Here is a 14,509-nt window from a genome sequence, read left to right as displayed (position 1 = left end):
GAGCCAATTTGGTCTTGGGCTTAAGGCACCAGGCTAGAAACCAAGAGATGGTGAGTTCAAGTCCTGCCTTATGCATGAAAGCCAGCTGGGTTACTTTAAGCTAGTCTCTCTCTCCCACCCTCCATCTCTCTCTCTCTCTCTCTCCTTTCAGTTATTTGCAACAATAATTTTAAAAGGTGTGATACAAACAAATGGATGGATGGATGGATGGACAGGAATAGATAGGTAGTTCTATTAAAAACCCAGTGCCAGCTAAAAATAGCAGCAGGCCGGGGAGTGACACAAGCAAAGTAGTTTGCTTGGGGAGGGGAGATGAGGACAGAGGAGGAGCCCCCAGTCCTCCCTGGACAGGATCAGCTTCTCCCGACACACAGCCCCTTCATACGGCCAGGACAGGAGGCCACAGGAGGGACCTGGGCCTCCCGGTCTTCCCAACCTGACCTGCTAAGACGGACAGCTTCTCTGCTGCAGCTTCTGGGAGCTGAAGGCAAAGGGCCAGGCACTTCCTGGCTGCCTTCGCTTCTCAACTAGGGTTTCCCAGGAAATCCCCCAATGAACCCAAATGCCTTCCTTAGGGCGGGAGTCGCTGCCTGACTTCTGGCTTCCTGCTGCAGCATCACTCATGCCCACATCCTGCTTTCAACTCCCCACCATGAGGCATGGCAAGGGCCGCCCCAAAGGCGCTCTTTCCAGAGGCATCTGGGCTTTTCTTTGAAAACGTTTCACTTCTCATCCAAGAAGCTGAAAAAGCACCTTCGGGGATGACCATGACCTGGATGACTGGGACTCTCCATAGACAGGGCAAGGGCAGGATTACGTGCTGAGCCAGGGAGGCAGCTGGCTATCAGTGCTCACTAGCCATGACAAGGCCACAGGCAGCCATGGGTGTAGCTGACATGTGCACATAAGATAGTGGGGAAGGGAGCAGAAAGAGCCCTATTTTGGCTCTTGGGCTAATTGTGGCTCAGGAGCCGGGTTGCCCTAAAAGGCCCCACAGGGCAAGATTGTGCTCTAAGGAAAGTGGGGGCTCACTTGCCTGTGTCGCAACCGCTTTGTGATCTGGAGGAGGCAGCCCCGGGAGAATCAGACAGATAGACAGACACCCCTGTCCTGGGCGTCCACACCAGAATCCTATGGGTGGCAACCCACTGGGGCCAAGGCTGAGATGTCCTTGCCAAGAGACATGGCTGCCAGCGTGGTGGTTTAGAAACCATGTTTTGGGGCTCCGTATTCCCGTTAATCAGCCACTCGGGGTTTATTCTACAACCATGGTTTAGCATTATGCCTGAATTAGCCTCGGTGATGTCTTCCTTATAGCCCTGCGAGTTTGAACACAGCACCTTTGGGGTGGTGTGGAAGGCCCTAGCTCAGAGATCTACCAGCCTATGATACACTTGTTGAAAACACCTGGAAGATTTTTAATTTGTTTTTTTTTTTAATCTAATCTTTGCTGGGACAGGTGCGGAGGGAATGCCCCCCAGGGAAAGAACCCTACAGAATGAGGTCTCGGTGGGGCTGGCTGCCTACCGCAGTCTCTGGATGCTGACCAGCACAAAGGAATTTGGGGGTGCTCCCTCCGCCTGGGTTTCGGTCCACCTCCCCAGTTCAGCAGGAGAACTCGGCGGTCCAGGGTCCAGAGAGGAGCTGGTTCTTTCCCAGGATGTTACAAGTGTCAGCCGTGGGCTTTTCCCTTCGGCTGTGGCTCCGTGCAGCCCCGGGGCGGGTGTGGGCGTGGTCTCGCTACGGGTAAGGCGAAGTTCTGGGGGTTGGGCGCTTACAGGCTCCATCCTGGAACTTCCGAAGAAAGGGAGTCCGGGGCGAGGCTCCAGGCAGCTGCCTTTCTTCCGTTGAAACCCAACCGCAAACCGATTCGAAGCAATCGTCTCGAGGCTGAAGCCACTGAGGCCGGGCGCGAAGAACCGCGGCCACCTTCTTCCTTCGGGGATGCGGGGCACGAGCAACCTGGGGGACCCGCCTCTCCCTCCCGGTCGCTGAAACAGGGCAGTCCCGGAAGCCACACGTCCGCCCCACGTTCGGGCTTCGGCAGGTTGCAAGCACTCTGCTCCCCTTGCCACGAGCACGAGAGGGGCGCCCGGAAAGCCGGAGCTGCTCGACGCCGCCCGTGGGCTGAGGAAGCGGCTCGCCGCAAGGGAGAGGCGCTCCGAGCCGGGCTGCTCCCTTCCCCGTCCACCCACGCGCTGCCGTGGCATTTCGGGCTCCCTCGCAGCCCTGCAGCCGATTTCGGGCGGCATCCCCTCGGTTATCCTGGGCAGCGGGAGCGAGTGGCGACGGGTGAGCACTAGCGCGGAGGGCATGGTGACTGTAGAAATGGGTGCCACAGCTCCCGGAGCAGAGAATTAAAGGCAGCATTGAGTGTAAAGAGCAAGGAATAAAACTTCCTTTTATTCCACCTTACAAACCTTTAGATATATGCTTATTTTTTGTTTCTGTTTCGGCATTGATTTCATTGCCTACGGTGGTCAGCTATGAACTCATCTACAGCAAAACCCACAAAGACAATAGCATTTTATTTATATTTATTTAAAATATTTAAAATACAGCCATCCATCTTAAAACTAGAACTCTGGGAGGCTCACAACCATAGAATAGTATTATACAAAAAAATAAAAACCAGAATCAATAAAACCCCAACCGTGGCCCAACGCAACTCCTCCGATGAAACTCCTAACACTTTCCTCCCCCTCCCAACCCCCTCTCCCCACCCCCTGAGAGAAAAGCCACCACCCCCCACTTCTCTCCTTCAGGAGCTCCAGGCAGAAAGAGATGCAGCCCCTCTGACCAAGCCCCCTTCGAACCCATTGAAGGTCTCCCTCAGCAGGCAAGCAACCGAAGGGACATCCCCCTACCTAGGTTTTCCCCTCCGTATCAACAGTCCCCGTCAGGTTTCAAAAAGCAATCCGGCTTTCTCCTCAAAATGGAATTTCAAAAATAAATCCACTGGCAGAACACCTTTGGGATCCAGACTTCCTGGATTTCTGCTTTGACTTCTATTCTAGACCAACAGAGTATTGGGAAACAGTTGCGATCCCTTCCCTGCGGAGAAGCCAGTTGCGAGGTAGGCTGGCTTTCGGGGCAGTCATAGCTGATGTGTCAGGAGTTTGGGTGGGGGGCTTCTCCCAGGGAAAAAAAGGCTGGTTCCATTCAGCAAGACGTCAGCAGGCAGATTTTCGTCTTGAAGAGCGAAGCTGGTCACATTTCTACAAGAAAGGAAGACGGACCCTCCAGACCTCCTGCCTCGGGCGGCCCTTCTCAGCCTCCTCGGCATCAGTCAGAGACCGCAGAGACCCAGGAGAACCGCCCAAGAGGATTGGAAGGCTTCCCCCGTCACCGACCCCGCCGTGTCAGCATCTCTCGGAAAGTCCCGAGATCCTACAAATGCATCTGCGGCCCCATTTCTGCCCCAAGGGGCTCTCCAGAAGCCCCCCTCCCCGCAGACAAAGGCAGAAGCCCGGTTCCCCCTTTGGGCTTCCTCCAGGGCCCAGACCCCACATTTACCTGTCAGGATTTGGTCCAGGTCTGCAATGAACGCTTCCAGTTCGCGGGTGTCTCCGAGCTTAGCTACAAGATAAGATGGGTCAACTTGTCACAGTCACAAATCTTGATTGAACCAAAGAGCAAATAAAAGATTGGAATAATGGGATCTCAGCAAATACAAAAAAAAAAAGGGGGAGCCAGATGAAATCTTCAGCCACGGGGTTTATTCTCTCTTAGTCATGAAGGGCCACACAGGCTGGTGGAACTGGAGAATTAGGAGGGAGGGAGGGAGAGAGAAGGGAACAAAGGGGGATTTGGCCCCTCCAAGGACAATAAGAGAGCCCTAAATTGTTGTCTCTAGTCCACAAATGGGGTCCCGCCTTGTACCCGTGGAGGAAGGAGTCTGTGAAGAAGCCCCACCAGCTCTGAGATCCTCCTCGCTGCTGTTCAGGCTGCTGCCGGGCGAGATGCTTTTGCCTGTAGGGCAAGCAAAGAGAAATACTCCCTCAGTTGGCGGCCCTTTGCTCCCCCAGGGCGGCTCTCTTCAGCAAGCGCTGGGAGGGAAGCCGAAGAGGCAGCAGCTCCAGCCGAGACAGTCGGGGAAGTGAAAGGAAGCCCCGGCCATCCTTTCTGGGGCTCTCCGAGGGTTGCCGACTTCAGAGAGAAGCCGCTTCTGAAGGGGGGGCGGGCGGGAGGGCTGCGCTTCTCCAGGGCAGCGAAGCGGGAAGCCGAGCGGGGCGCTTTCCAGAGTCCCAGGCGCAGCACCCCCAAACCGGAGGCGAGGCGAGAGGACCCCCCGTTCCTCCCTGGAAGGAAGAAACGGCGCTCACTTCCCGAGTCGTCGGTGCCGCTCTCGTAGAGGCTGCCCCCGAGCGCCGCCTTCCAAGCCTCCTGGGGCGGCGGGGGCCGAGCAGAGCCCCGCTGCTCGAAGTCCCGGACCGCCTGGTCAAACGCCAGCAAGAAAACCTCCAGGGAGTCGCCCGCCAGCCCTGCCGGGGAAAAGGCGGCGTTAGGGCAGCCCGGGGGTCTCGCCCGGTCGCTTGGCCGGCTCAGCTTCGCTTCCTCCGGGAGGGTCAGCCGAGCGTCCGCCAAGCATCCCATAGACGCCGCCTTCCCCGCGGGAGGAAGGTCCGCAGCCCCCGGCAGACGCAGCCGGGTCCAGGGCAGCCCACCCCGCAGGCAGCGCCCACCTGTCTCTGCCGCCGCCTCCATCGCCCTCCGCCCGCGATCCCCGCAGGTGCCTTTTCTCCCCAAGGCCCCGCCCCGCGGAACTGGCCCGTCCAATCGCGGAAAGGGGCGAGGGCTGCGAACAGCTGATCCCCACGGCCAAGGGGCGAGACCCTGGTGAAGAGGCGCGCTGGCACCCGGCCCCGCTTCTCCCCGCCCTCCGTCCCCGGCGGTAGAGCAAAAAAAAAAAAAACACTGTTTCTTCCCATACCGGGAGTCGAACCCGGGCCGCCTGGGTGAAAACCAGGAATCCTAACCGCTAGACCATATGGGAAGCTATGAGAAAAACTGGGCCAGATCGCCCCATCTGGCGCGGACTGGGCAGTTCTGCCCCTACTGAAGCCTCCCTCGCAGGGGCAACGTATCTATAGCCGCCGCCTGCGGGGTGCAGACAAAACCCTATCTGGGCTTCCACGTTCCGGGGCCCTCCCGAAATGTCCTTCGTACGCGAACAGCAAGCCCGGCTTTGCTGCCGTGAGAAACCGCCACTCCCATCGCGCACAGCCGCCTTCCCCCTTGCAGAGCTCCGGAGAGCGCGGCTCCCTCAAGAAGCATGGCTTCCGCGGCTTCTTAGGGGAGGGTCAGTCTAGGCGCCGCTGCCTCGGTGATCGGCGCGTCGCGTCACGTCACCTGACCGAAGGAGGGCGGAGTCTCCGGGTCGGCGGCGCGGTTCACGTGACTGTCCCGAGGTGCCACGGTGGGTTGGGCTGTCCGGAGCCGGGTGAGGCCGGGCGAGCGACCTACGCGAGGCTGGGGCTGTGAGGCCTACGGGGAACAGGACGACGACGCGGAGCGGCTGCTGCCCCCGCGCCCCTCGGCCGCAGGGCTAGTCCGGAGCACAGGTGGGGTCCCCCGCCCGCTCGCCCACGGAAGAGGTCGCCGAGCCATCCGGGGAGGGCCGTGGGGAGCCTCCCGGCGATCGGGATAGGCCGCGGGGCCCGAGCGCCAAGCGGGGCGGGCGAGGAGGGGCGCGGGCTGCCCTTCCCTTGTAGCCCGCTGACGCCCGGCGTGTCTTTGCAGGCGTGGGATGCCGAACGCAGCAGCCATGAAGAAGAAGGTAAGGCGGGCGGGCGGGGGCGGCTCGGGCGGGCGGCGGGGGCGGCTCCGCAGCGGCAACGTCGGCTCTTCTCCCGCCGCCCAGGTGCTGCTGATGGGCAAGAGCGGCTCCGGCAAGACCAGCATGCGCTCCATCATCTTCGCCAACTACATCGCGCGGGACACGCGACGCCTGGGAGCCACAAGTAAGGGGGGCGGAGACCCCGGGCATCCCCCCGTCAGCCCAGCGCTTGGCTGGCTTATTGGAGGAGCGTTGGGCGAAGGGAGGGGGAAGGCTCCGGCTTAACCCCCCAGGTTCCTTCGTTTCCCGTCCCTGCCATCCATCTCGTCTTTTCCCCAGTTGACGTGGAGCATTCGCATGTGCGATTTCTGGGCAACCTGGTGTTAAACCTGTGGGACTGTGGCGGGTAATTATTTCGTCTGCCCTTTTGCTAGTTGCAGGAGGAGGAGGAGGAGGGGTGTCGAGGGCCCCAGGCAGTTGGGAGGTCCGAGCAGAAGCCGCTCCCTTACCTGGGGAAATGGGGAAGGAACCCCCCTCCCCAGCTGAGCGCTCTTCCCCTTCCCCTTCCTGTCCGATGAGGGTGGCTCTCCTCCTCCTTCCAGCCAGGACACCTTCATGGAGAACTACTTCACCAGTCAGCGCGACAACATCTTTCGCAACGTGGAGGTCCTTATTTATGTCTTTGATGTGGAGAGCAGAGAGCTGGAGAAAGACATGCACTACTATCAGTCCTGCCTGGAGGCCATTCTCCAGAACTCTCCCGATGCCAAGATTTTCTGCCTTGTCCACAAAATGGATTTAGTACAGGAGGACCAGCGCGACCTGGTGAGGGTCGGCCTCCAGAGAGGCCTCTGGCAGGAAGGGTAGCCCTTGGAGGTCACAAGGCCACCCTCCCTCCCGGCTTCCGTGCTGGGTCTGCCCTGGTGGGGCTCCTGTAGTTCCATCTGCTCCTTTTCACGGCAGGCTTTGCCAAAATGCCTGCCGCCTCTACCAACACCCGAGAGGGTCTGCAGGTGGCGCTCCAACCGCAGAACCCCCTGAGCCTGGCAAGCAGCTCCGGGCGCACGGGCAGCAATCCCCGCCCCCACCCCCGTTTTCTCTGCAGATTCCTTGCCGAGGCCTTTCCGGCTGGTCCCCTTTCCCCAGCAGTGCTGGCCTTGCCGAGATGATTGTGAGCCTGTCTCTCCAAGAGGGCAGCTTCGTTGGTGAGGCTTCCCTTGATTGGGGGAATTGGTCTCCTTCCATTTCCTTCTGTTAGATTTTCAAGGAGCGGGAAGAGGATTTGAAGCGGTTGTCCCGCCCGTTGGAATGCTCTTGCTTCAGGACGTCCATCTGGGATGAGACGCTCTACAAGGTTTGTGCTTCTCTGCCACCATGGTGGCTAAGCGTGAGCGAGTTACAAGCCACCAGCTGGAGGAAGCCCTGGGTTCAGATCCTTGCTTACCCATAGACTGCAAAAGGGGAGCCTTCCGCTTGTGAGCAGCAAGTTTTACAGCAGCTCCCACTTCTGCCCCATCCTCTGGGCTGTGGGGGAGCAGGGACACAAAGTGGGCCCTTGTCCCTTCCCTCTCAAGGGTGCTTGACTGCCAAGAGGAGGGTCCTGCTGCCCCCTTCACCCTGGGTCAGTCTCAGGATGGGCCAAGAGCTCAGCTGCCTTCTGGGCTTCCTCTTTGGCAGGCATGGTCCAGCATAGTCTACCAGCTTATTCCCAACGTCCAGCAGCTGGAAACGAACCTCAGGAATTTTGCTCAGATCATTGAAGCTGATGAAGTTCTTCTGTTTGAAAGAGCCACATTTTTGGTGAGTGAGAAGATGGACCGTCCTGGGGAAGGCTTGGGGAGGGGTCCGCCAAGCCCCACACGTGTCTTGCTGTGATTTGCAAAGTCAGATCCCTTGTGAAATAGGCCTCCATCCATTCCATTGGCGCCCCACTCTGATAGTCTTGTGGCGGGCACGACTTGAACTCTGGTTCTCTGTGGCCACTCTGAGAACCATGGTGCACAGCTTTACTGAGTGGCAAAGCTCTTCCATCCAGGCTTTTGTGAGGAGTCCACTCCTTTCTCCTCCGTGGCTCTGCCATGACGGTGGGTGCGCGTGGATTGTGTCTGGGAACGGGGGCCCAGCATGCTTCAGGCGCCTCTGCCTTTCTCGTGGCTCAAAGCCGGCCGGCCTTCCGTGTCTCCTCTCGCAGGTCATTTCCCACTACCAGTGCAAAGAGCAGCGGGACATTCACCGGTTCGAGAAAATCAGCAACATCATTAAGCAGTTCAAGCTGAGCTGCAGGTGAGACCCGGAATGGCTCCCTGGGGGAGCCTCGATTGCCAGCAGATGCTCGCCTGGCAGGGGGTTCAGTTCCACGACAGCTTCCTCTGAGGTGGCCAGTGGCACCTGGGTACCACGGATGCCTGTCCTGGAGCCCACCCAGGCCCTTTTATCTCTGGCAGAAGGAGGCCTTTCCAATGAGTGGGGCTGCCTTTCTCTGGAGGTCACGGACAAGCGAAGCGCTCTGGGTCATCAGAGCAATGTGGTGCGGGGGGAAGGCCTGAAGAGTAAGGAGCCTGTTTGGGGTGGAGCAATTGACATTTCCCCCCCGCCTTTCTCTCCCCCCCCCCCTCCAGTAAGTTGGCTGCCTCATTCCAGAGCATGGAAGTGAGGAATTCCAACTTTGCTGATTTCATTGACATCTTCACCTCAAACACCTACGTGATGGTCGTCATGTCAGACCCTTCCATACGTAAGTGGGAGAGCAGGGTTAGGGTTAGGCCTTTGGGGGCTCCAGGTGGCAGTCACAATCCAGGGAATGTTGGTTTGCAGTGCGGAGGGGAGCCTGCCCTTCCTGCCCCTCTACCACCCCCTTGTCGCCCAGCCTGCTCGGCCACGCGGAGGGCCTCACCTCGGTCCTCCTGTCTTCCAGCTTCTGCAGCAACGCTGATCAACATCCGAAATGCCAGGAAACACTTTGAGAAGCTGGAAAGGGTGGACGGGCCCAAGCACAGCTTGCTGGTGCGCTGAGCTGCTCTCTGGGTCCGGCCAGAGGAGAGGCTGCTCTCTTCCTCAGAGACCTCAACCATGGTGGGTGTTTTGTGGGCTTTGAAATGCGTGCGCTGCTTTCCACTGCTCTCCCCTTCTTTTCATCCTGGATGCTGGTCTCCCTGGCGGTGTTGGGCACACGGAGGACCCTCTGGACCTCGCGCTGCTGCTGCTGCTGCCGCTGTGGCGCGGAAGGTCCAAGTGTCACGGACATCATAACCCTTTCCTGGTTTCCATTCTGTTCCAAATGACAACAAACTATGAAGTTGGGATACTTGCTATTTTATCAACAAGTTGCTAGAGTACGTTTATAAATCTTGTCTTCAATCATGACAATAAATTTTGTTACCAAGGGTGCCTGGGTGTCATTTCCTCTCTCTGCCTTCTCCTGCCTGTTGTGTGCTGCAGGGCATGAACCTCTGCCCCCTTCTGCCCCACCTGAGGTGGGGGGGGCCTCTGCTGGAAGATCACAGCTTGATGTGTGTTTGTATTGAACCTCCAGAGAGCTGAAGAAGCCATGTTAGGCAACGTATTTCAACCACTTCCTTCCTCTGCACTTTCGTCTTCAGACAGCTCTGGTGGCGATTCCAACGTCAGCAAGTGGCAACGTGTCACATAACCAGGTGGTTATGTCCAAATATAGCCCTAAACTAGGGTTAGAAACCACAATAATCCAAGGTGACGTGTGTGAATTTAGATTTCCCTCTTATGCTGAGGATCACCGCCCACTTGCTCCCCTCCACCCCCCCTATGTTGGTGGGCTTGATTCCCTGGAATTCCGTCTGTGCAGGAGAATTGGGGGGCGGGGGGGGGTTCCCATCAGCTGATACAAGAGGCCCAGCGCTGCTCCTCTCACCCAGCCAGGGGGATCAGCCCCACTTGCAGCTGCCAAGAACCCAGAAACTCTCATCTGCAAAGAGATCGCCGTGAGAAGCTCACTGCTGCCCCCCCCCCCAATCCAGGTGACTTCCGGGGCTCTGCCATCCTAAGATTTGGGGCAGGCTTCTCCTGAAAGGGGCTGAGCAGCTCACCAACCGGCTGAGCCTCAACCTGCTGCGGGGGAGGATGACCAGAGGCCTTTGTGATTGAGAAGAGAGAGTTTGGGCAGGTCCCCCTCCCCCCTTTGATTTCCACAGCAGGAACTGCAAAGCTTTGGCCACCCTCTCTTGGCTGATGGTCTGGAAAGGTCTGGAATTTCCCCAAAAGTTGAGTGGGGAGAACTTCCCCAGGCTGAGTTGTCCTTCCTCACAAGGGGAAAGGGAGGCCGAGGAAGGTCCCCAGAAGGGGAGGAGGTTCTGCGAGACCCCAAGCCCCTCAGGATCCTGTTCCGGACTGCCTCCCGCCAAGGCCTGCTGAGCTGGGCCCCTCTTGCATTCCCACCTGAGGACAGGAGGCCTGCCTGGGTCCTTCCAGGTCTGCAGGTTAAGAGGTGCAAAAGAGTAAACCAAGCAAGACGGAGGAGGAGGTGATGCAACTCCCGGTTGGTCTAATTTCCTCTGGAAAGAGGAACTGGGCTACCTCAGAGGCACCTGCAGAATCCAGCCATTGCATCGGAAAGACCAGATAAGCATCACAGTCTGGCAGCACAAATCCTTCCTCTTATGTCCCGCACAGCACACACCCAAGGCGGGATGTGTGTGTGTGTGATGTCACAAGATCATTTTGTCATTTGCCCTCTGCAGACGCTCGGTTTCTGGGGGGCCTCTCACTTTCGCCCTTTGGGAAGGTGGAGGATCTGCGTGGAGCCTTCACGAGTGCCATTCAGGCTTGGAAGCGGCTTCATAGCCTGCACTGCCACCCCGTGGCATGGCCAGCTTTACGGCTCCTTCCAAGGATTTCCAGGAGTCAGCAAGAGCTCTTGAGCCAGCAGGGAAGGTCCCCCCTCCCTGTGGGAAACGGTTCCCTGGCAGAGGTGGTGCTTGCAAAGGGAGATGGCTGAGCTGCAATTGCAAAACTGCTTCTTCACATCCAGCCCGCCCTCCTCCTTCCCTGAAACAAGGCAGCAGCCACCTTCCCCGCAAAAGGAGGAGAGGAGAGAACAGTTGGGGAGGGACCTCCTGATGAACCAGGACGCTTCACTGCCTGGAGGACAAAATAGGATAAGCCAAAATTGGTCTGAGCCCCTCTGGCTGGCAACATAACCTCAGCCGCTGGGGTTGCCAGAAGTGCTTTGTGGCTTCCTAGAAGCCCAGTTTAAACCTTCCTTGCGGAATACTGTGCAAACTCTGCCTTAGGATCTTCAGGATCGAACCACAAAACGTGGCACATTTGAGGACAACAATGGCTCTGGGATCATTTGTACACACAACTACTTTCCATCTGTTGTAACTGCAGTAACTACAACCTGAATGGACCGGAACCAATTACCAGGTTGATGGGCTGTCAGAAGTCCACTGAGCCATCACCTCCACAAGGAAGCATCTCTCTATGCTGCATGCACACTTCCCTCTCCTGGAAGTACAGGTGTGGTGCCAAGTCTCATCTCCCCTCTCTTAAAACAGCAGGATGCCCCAGAAAGCAGCAGGGCACATAAATGCCATGGGGAAATTGCTGACAAAGGAGCGTGTGGCACACTGGACTCTGGAGAGGGAAGAGCGAAGCCCTCTGACTTGGCGAGAGTGCAGAGGGGGCCCTGACTTGCTGTCCTTCTCGGTGAGAGCAATGGAGGGCTGGGGGCAAAAGCTACACCACCAGGTTCTTTGCGTCCAAGGCACAGAGGCCGGGCTCCCTGGCGCTGCCTTCCAGGGTCCGGCTGCTCCTTGCCCACATAGCCTGTGCCCTTCTCTGCTTCCTTACCCAGCTCCAGTTCGCACAAGAGAGGATCCAGCAGAACAGAACTTGGAAGGGCACATCTGTTGCTATGGCAACCCTGGATAGACTTCGAGGCATAGGATTGGCTGCTGGTGATGTCACCTCTTGGTCCTGCTGGACCACCAGAATTAAGGGAGTTCCTGTTTGCATCTCTGTGTCCCCGCAAATGTCCATACTGGCTGCAGTCAGGCTTCTGAGGTGCTGCTCTCCAAAGATGCAGCTTCATTATAAAAAGCACCTGGGGGGAAGCTTCCCCACGGAGGCTGTCAGCATTGTCGTTCGGCTTTTCGGCACAATGCCTAGCTTGGCTGGCCCTGGAGTTCTCGAGAAGCCCCACCAGCTCTTGGATGTGCCTCCTCTTCTGGGCAGATCCGATGGGTCACACTCAGAAGAGTTGTTTAAATTGGTTTTCCCCAACCTGTTGTCCTCTAGAGCTCCAAAAAGTTTCTATCAGTGGGACAGAAGAGGTTGGATTGGATGACCTCTTGGAGCCTCTCCAGTTGATGTTGGTACCAAAAGAATCAAGTTGCTCCAATCTGCTTATCTGGAGCCTCTTTAGTCGTCCCCTAAATCAGTGATCCCCAACCTTTTTTATGCCGCGGCCCGGTACCGGCATCAGCTGGGCGCCGCCATCTTTTTTTGATGAAAAAGTGCTTCCGGTGACCTCACCGGAAGCACTTTTTCATCAAAAAAAGATGGCGGCGCCAGCGCTTCCGGTGAGCTTTTCCGGGTAGAAAGCCATTTCTACCCGGAAAAGCTCACCGAAGCGCTGGCGCTGCCATCTTTTTGATGAAAAGTGCTTCCGGTGAGCTTTCTACCGGAAAAGCTCACCGGAAGCACTTTTTCATCAAAAAAAGATGGCGGCGCCCAGCAACCAGCGGCCCGGTAGGACTTGTTCTGCGGACCGGTACCGGTCCCCGGACCGGTGGTTGGGGACCCCTGCCCTAAATGAAGAGAGCCCCATCCGCAGCCACACCCCATCTGCGGAGTGCCCCACGGAAGGCCCTCCTCCTTGGCCTGTGCCCAGAAATCCCCGCAGCATGTAACACATGAGACCAGGTGCTTGTAGGCTCTGCGCATTGTGCTCCCACATTGATGTCGACTCTTGTGCCTCTTGCTGGAGTGTTGTGTGGGTTTTCATTGCTGTAATTTAATCAGGGAACTTACGGGGCAAACTGAAATAAACAGGGAACATCTCGTAGGCAGCTGTGTGATGAAAGCACATTTGGTACATTGACCAAAGGTTTCTCTAACTGGGGGGCAGCTGCAAGTTCTTCAGAGCAAGGGGCCAAAGTCAGCAAGCCCCCCCCCTCCCCCAAGACTGAAATCAAGCTGCCTGTTCAGGCCCTGAGCCTTGGCTGAGAAGCGGCCTCTCCTGCAGAATGCAAGGCCTCTGCCAAGGAGGCCCTGCCCAAGAGGAGGACAGGGCTAGCTCTGCATTGCCCATGGTGAGGTTTGGGGCTGACCTCCAAGGGCTGGATCCGTCCTGCTTCTAGAGTAAAAGAATGGCGGTCAACCAATAAGAGTTTGTGGCCACCCGCTCCTTTCGGCAAACTTCCTCAGAACAGCAGCTGAATAAGCAGGAAGTGAGGCCTGGAAGCCCTTTGGCCCAGCAGATGACCGGCTTTGCAGGGGGGGTTCAGTTCCAAGCGGCCTCTGCGGCAGCCCTCCAAGTGCAAGGCAAGGGAGGGTCGTGTCCAGGAGGGGGGGCTCTGAGCAAAGGGAACTTGGTTCTTCGGTGTGCTGTGCACCATGGGTTTCACACTCCCATCCAGAGGACACTGGCCTGCCTTCTGGCCCTCCCTGGATGGAGGTCAGTAAAAGTGAGGAAGGTGGTCTTTGTGTCTGTAGCCAGCCAGCCATTCCCCAGCTCTGGCACCAGTTGGGACGAGGTGAAGGGGACCCTGCTCTGCTCCCCAGGTGGGGGACACCCATTTTCGGTAAGGGCAGCTCATTAAGACTCCCACTGGCCAAAACCTCCGATAGTGGGGCATCCACTGCATTGTACCCCTTCCCCAAAGTGTCCTTGGGCTTGATTCTGCCTTTCAGGGTTGACTGCCAATCTGGCGACTCTCTTCTTTGCCTCCCTCACCTGGCCATTTTGAGATGATGCTTCATCTTGAGAAAATGGAAATCCCAGGCTGTGGCACTCTGTGTGTGTGTGTGTGTGTGTCTGTTGGCAAATTAGCCCAATGGCAGTGTCGTCTTGGTCACAGTATCCTCGTCTTCCTCTCTCTTCCAGGTCCACCCTATCCCTGATGCTCCTTCTTTCTCACCTCTCTGGAAGCCTCTCCAGGGTTGCTTGTGGTTCAGCCCAGGATGAGAGCCTGGCTGGGCTGGGCTGGGCTGGGCTGGGGGAGCTTGTTTCCATGGGAAAGACTCATGGAAACTGCTGCCTCCAGTGTAACTTGCTGGGGTTGCCATGGAGAAGCTGGCAGGATTGGAGGGAATCTGGTGCTGGACGATCCTGGACTAGCAGGTGTTCCCAAGCCACTCAGAAGGGGGCAAGGACCAGCATGTGGGAAATGGGGGCCAACTCTTCCACGCAAAGCTGCTTGTTGCAGCACCTACTGGCTCTGTGGCTGCTGCCTCCAGTTTCCTGTGTCCCCAGCCAGCCCTTCCAGGACCTCCAAGGGAGCTGTCCCTTAGCCCCCAATGGTCCTCCGGAACGTCAGCAGGAAATGCAGTAGCCATCCCTGGACCCCAGGAGGGGAGGGCTCTTTGGCTCAGGGAGGCCAGCAGGGGCTCTTGCCCGGGGCCCCTCAGCCAGAGAGCACCCAAAGGATAGCCTTGGCACAGCCAGTCTCGCAGGCAAAGGGTACCCTAAGAAGCTGCCATATTCCGTCAAGGTGGGCAATGCCAGAGGTTCACCTGGGACCCTTCGCACAC

At 57.7% G+C, this 14,509-nt stretch overlaps 2 protein-coding genes, 1 long non-coding RNA gene and 1 other non-coding gene across 4 annotated transcripts; 2 read left to right on the top strand and 2 right to left on the bottom strand.

Annotated features, from left to right (window-relative positions):
* Positions 1 to 2,420, top strand: LOC148129784 (uncharacterized). Its single transcript, XR_015750740.1, has 2 exons — positions 1 to 50; positions 1,460 to 2,420. It is a non-coding gene; the product is annotated as an uncharacterized LOC148129784 (long non-coding RNA).
* Positions 2,421 to 2,520: 100 nt separating this feature from the next.
* Positions 2,521 to 4,891, bottom strand: LOC113423061 (uncharacterized). The gene is made up of 5 exons (XM_026684295.2): positions 4,686 to 4,891; positions 4,326 to 4,484; positions 3,883 to 3,972; positions 3,517 to 3,579; positions 2,521 to 3,218 (listed from the first exon to the last, which is right to left on the bottom strand). Exons 1-5 carry the CDS (start codon positions 4,705 to 4,707, stop codon positions 3,211 to 3,213), a joined length of 342 nt encoding a protein of 113 aa, XP_026540080.1. The 5' UTR covers positions 4,708 to 4,891; the 3' UTR covers positions 2,521 to 3,210.
* Positions 4,892 to 4,924: 33 nt separating this feature from the next.
* Positions 4,925 to 4,996, bottom strand: TRNAE-UUC (transfer RNA glutamic acid (anticodon UUC)). Its single transcript has one exon. It is a non-coding gene; the product is annotated as a tRNA-Glu (tRNA).
* Positions 4,997 to 5,350: 354 nt separating this feature from the next.
* On the top strand, positions 5,351 to 9,164 carry LOC113423056 (ras-related GTP-binding protein A). The gene is made up of 10 exons (XM_026684285.2): positions 5,351 to 5,564; positions 5,743 to 5,779; positions 5,864 to 5,963; positions 6,119 to 6,185; positions 6,382 to 6,604; positions 7,038 to 7,133; positions 7,457 to 7,579; positions 7,971 to 8,062; positions 8,398 to 8,513; positions 8,694 to 9,164. The coding sequence occupies exons 2-10, from the start codon at positions 5,750 to 5,752 to the stop codon at positions 8,789 to 8,791; spliced, it is 945 nt and encodes a 314-aa protein (XP_026540070.1). The 5' UTR covers positions 5,351 to 5,564; positions 5,743 to 5,749; the 3' UTR covers positions 8,792 to 9,164.
* The last annotated feature ends 5,345 nt before the right edge of the window (positions 9,165 to 14,509 follow it).

Source organism: Notechis scutatus, chromosome 10 (assembly GCF_049901735.1).
Source record: "Notechis scutatus isolate UNSWTSFEM ecotype Mainland chromosome 10, rNotScu1.2, whole genome shotgun sequence".
NCBI lineage: Eukaryota > Metazoa > Chordata > Lepidosauria > Squamata > Elapidae > Notechis > Notechis scutatus.
This window is presented reverse-complemented; position numbering and strand designations above follow the sequence as displayed.

Bases quoted from the DNA above. Each gene is read 5' to 3' on its own strand.
- LOC113423061 (XM_026684295.2), bottom strand. From the start codon at position 4,707: ATGGAGGCGGCGGCAGAGACAG. The intron at 4,485-4,685 runs GTGGGCGCTGCC...TTTCCCCGGCAG, and splicing joins GGAGGCGGCGGCAGAGACAG to GGCTGGCGGGCGACTCCCTG. The intron at 3,580-3,882 runs GTACAAGGCGGG...CTTATCTTGTAG, and splicing joins ACAGACTCCTTCCTCCACGG to CTAAGCTCGGAGACACCCGC.
- LOC113423056 (XM_026684285.2), top strand. From the start codon at position 5,750: ATGCCGAACGCAGCAGCCATGAAGAAGAAG. The intron at 5,964-6,118 runs GTAAGGGGGGCG...TCTTTTCCCCAG, and splicing joins GCGACGCCTGGGAGCCACAA to TTGACGTGGAGCATTCGCAT. The intron at 8,514-8,693 runs GTAAGTGGGAGA...CCTGTCTTCCAG, and splicing joins CATGTCAGACCCTTCCATAC to CTTCTGCAGCAACGCTGATC.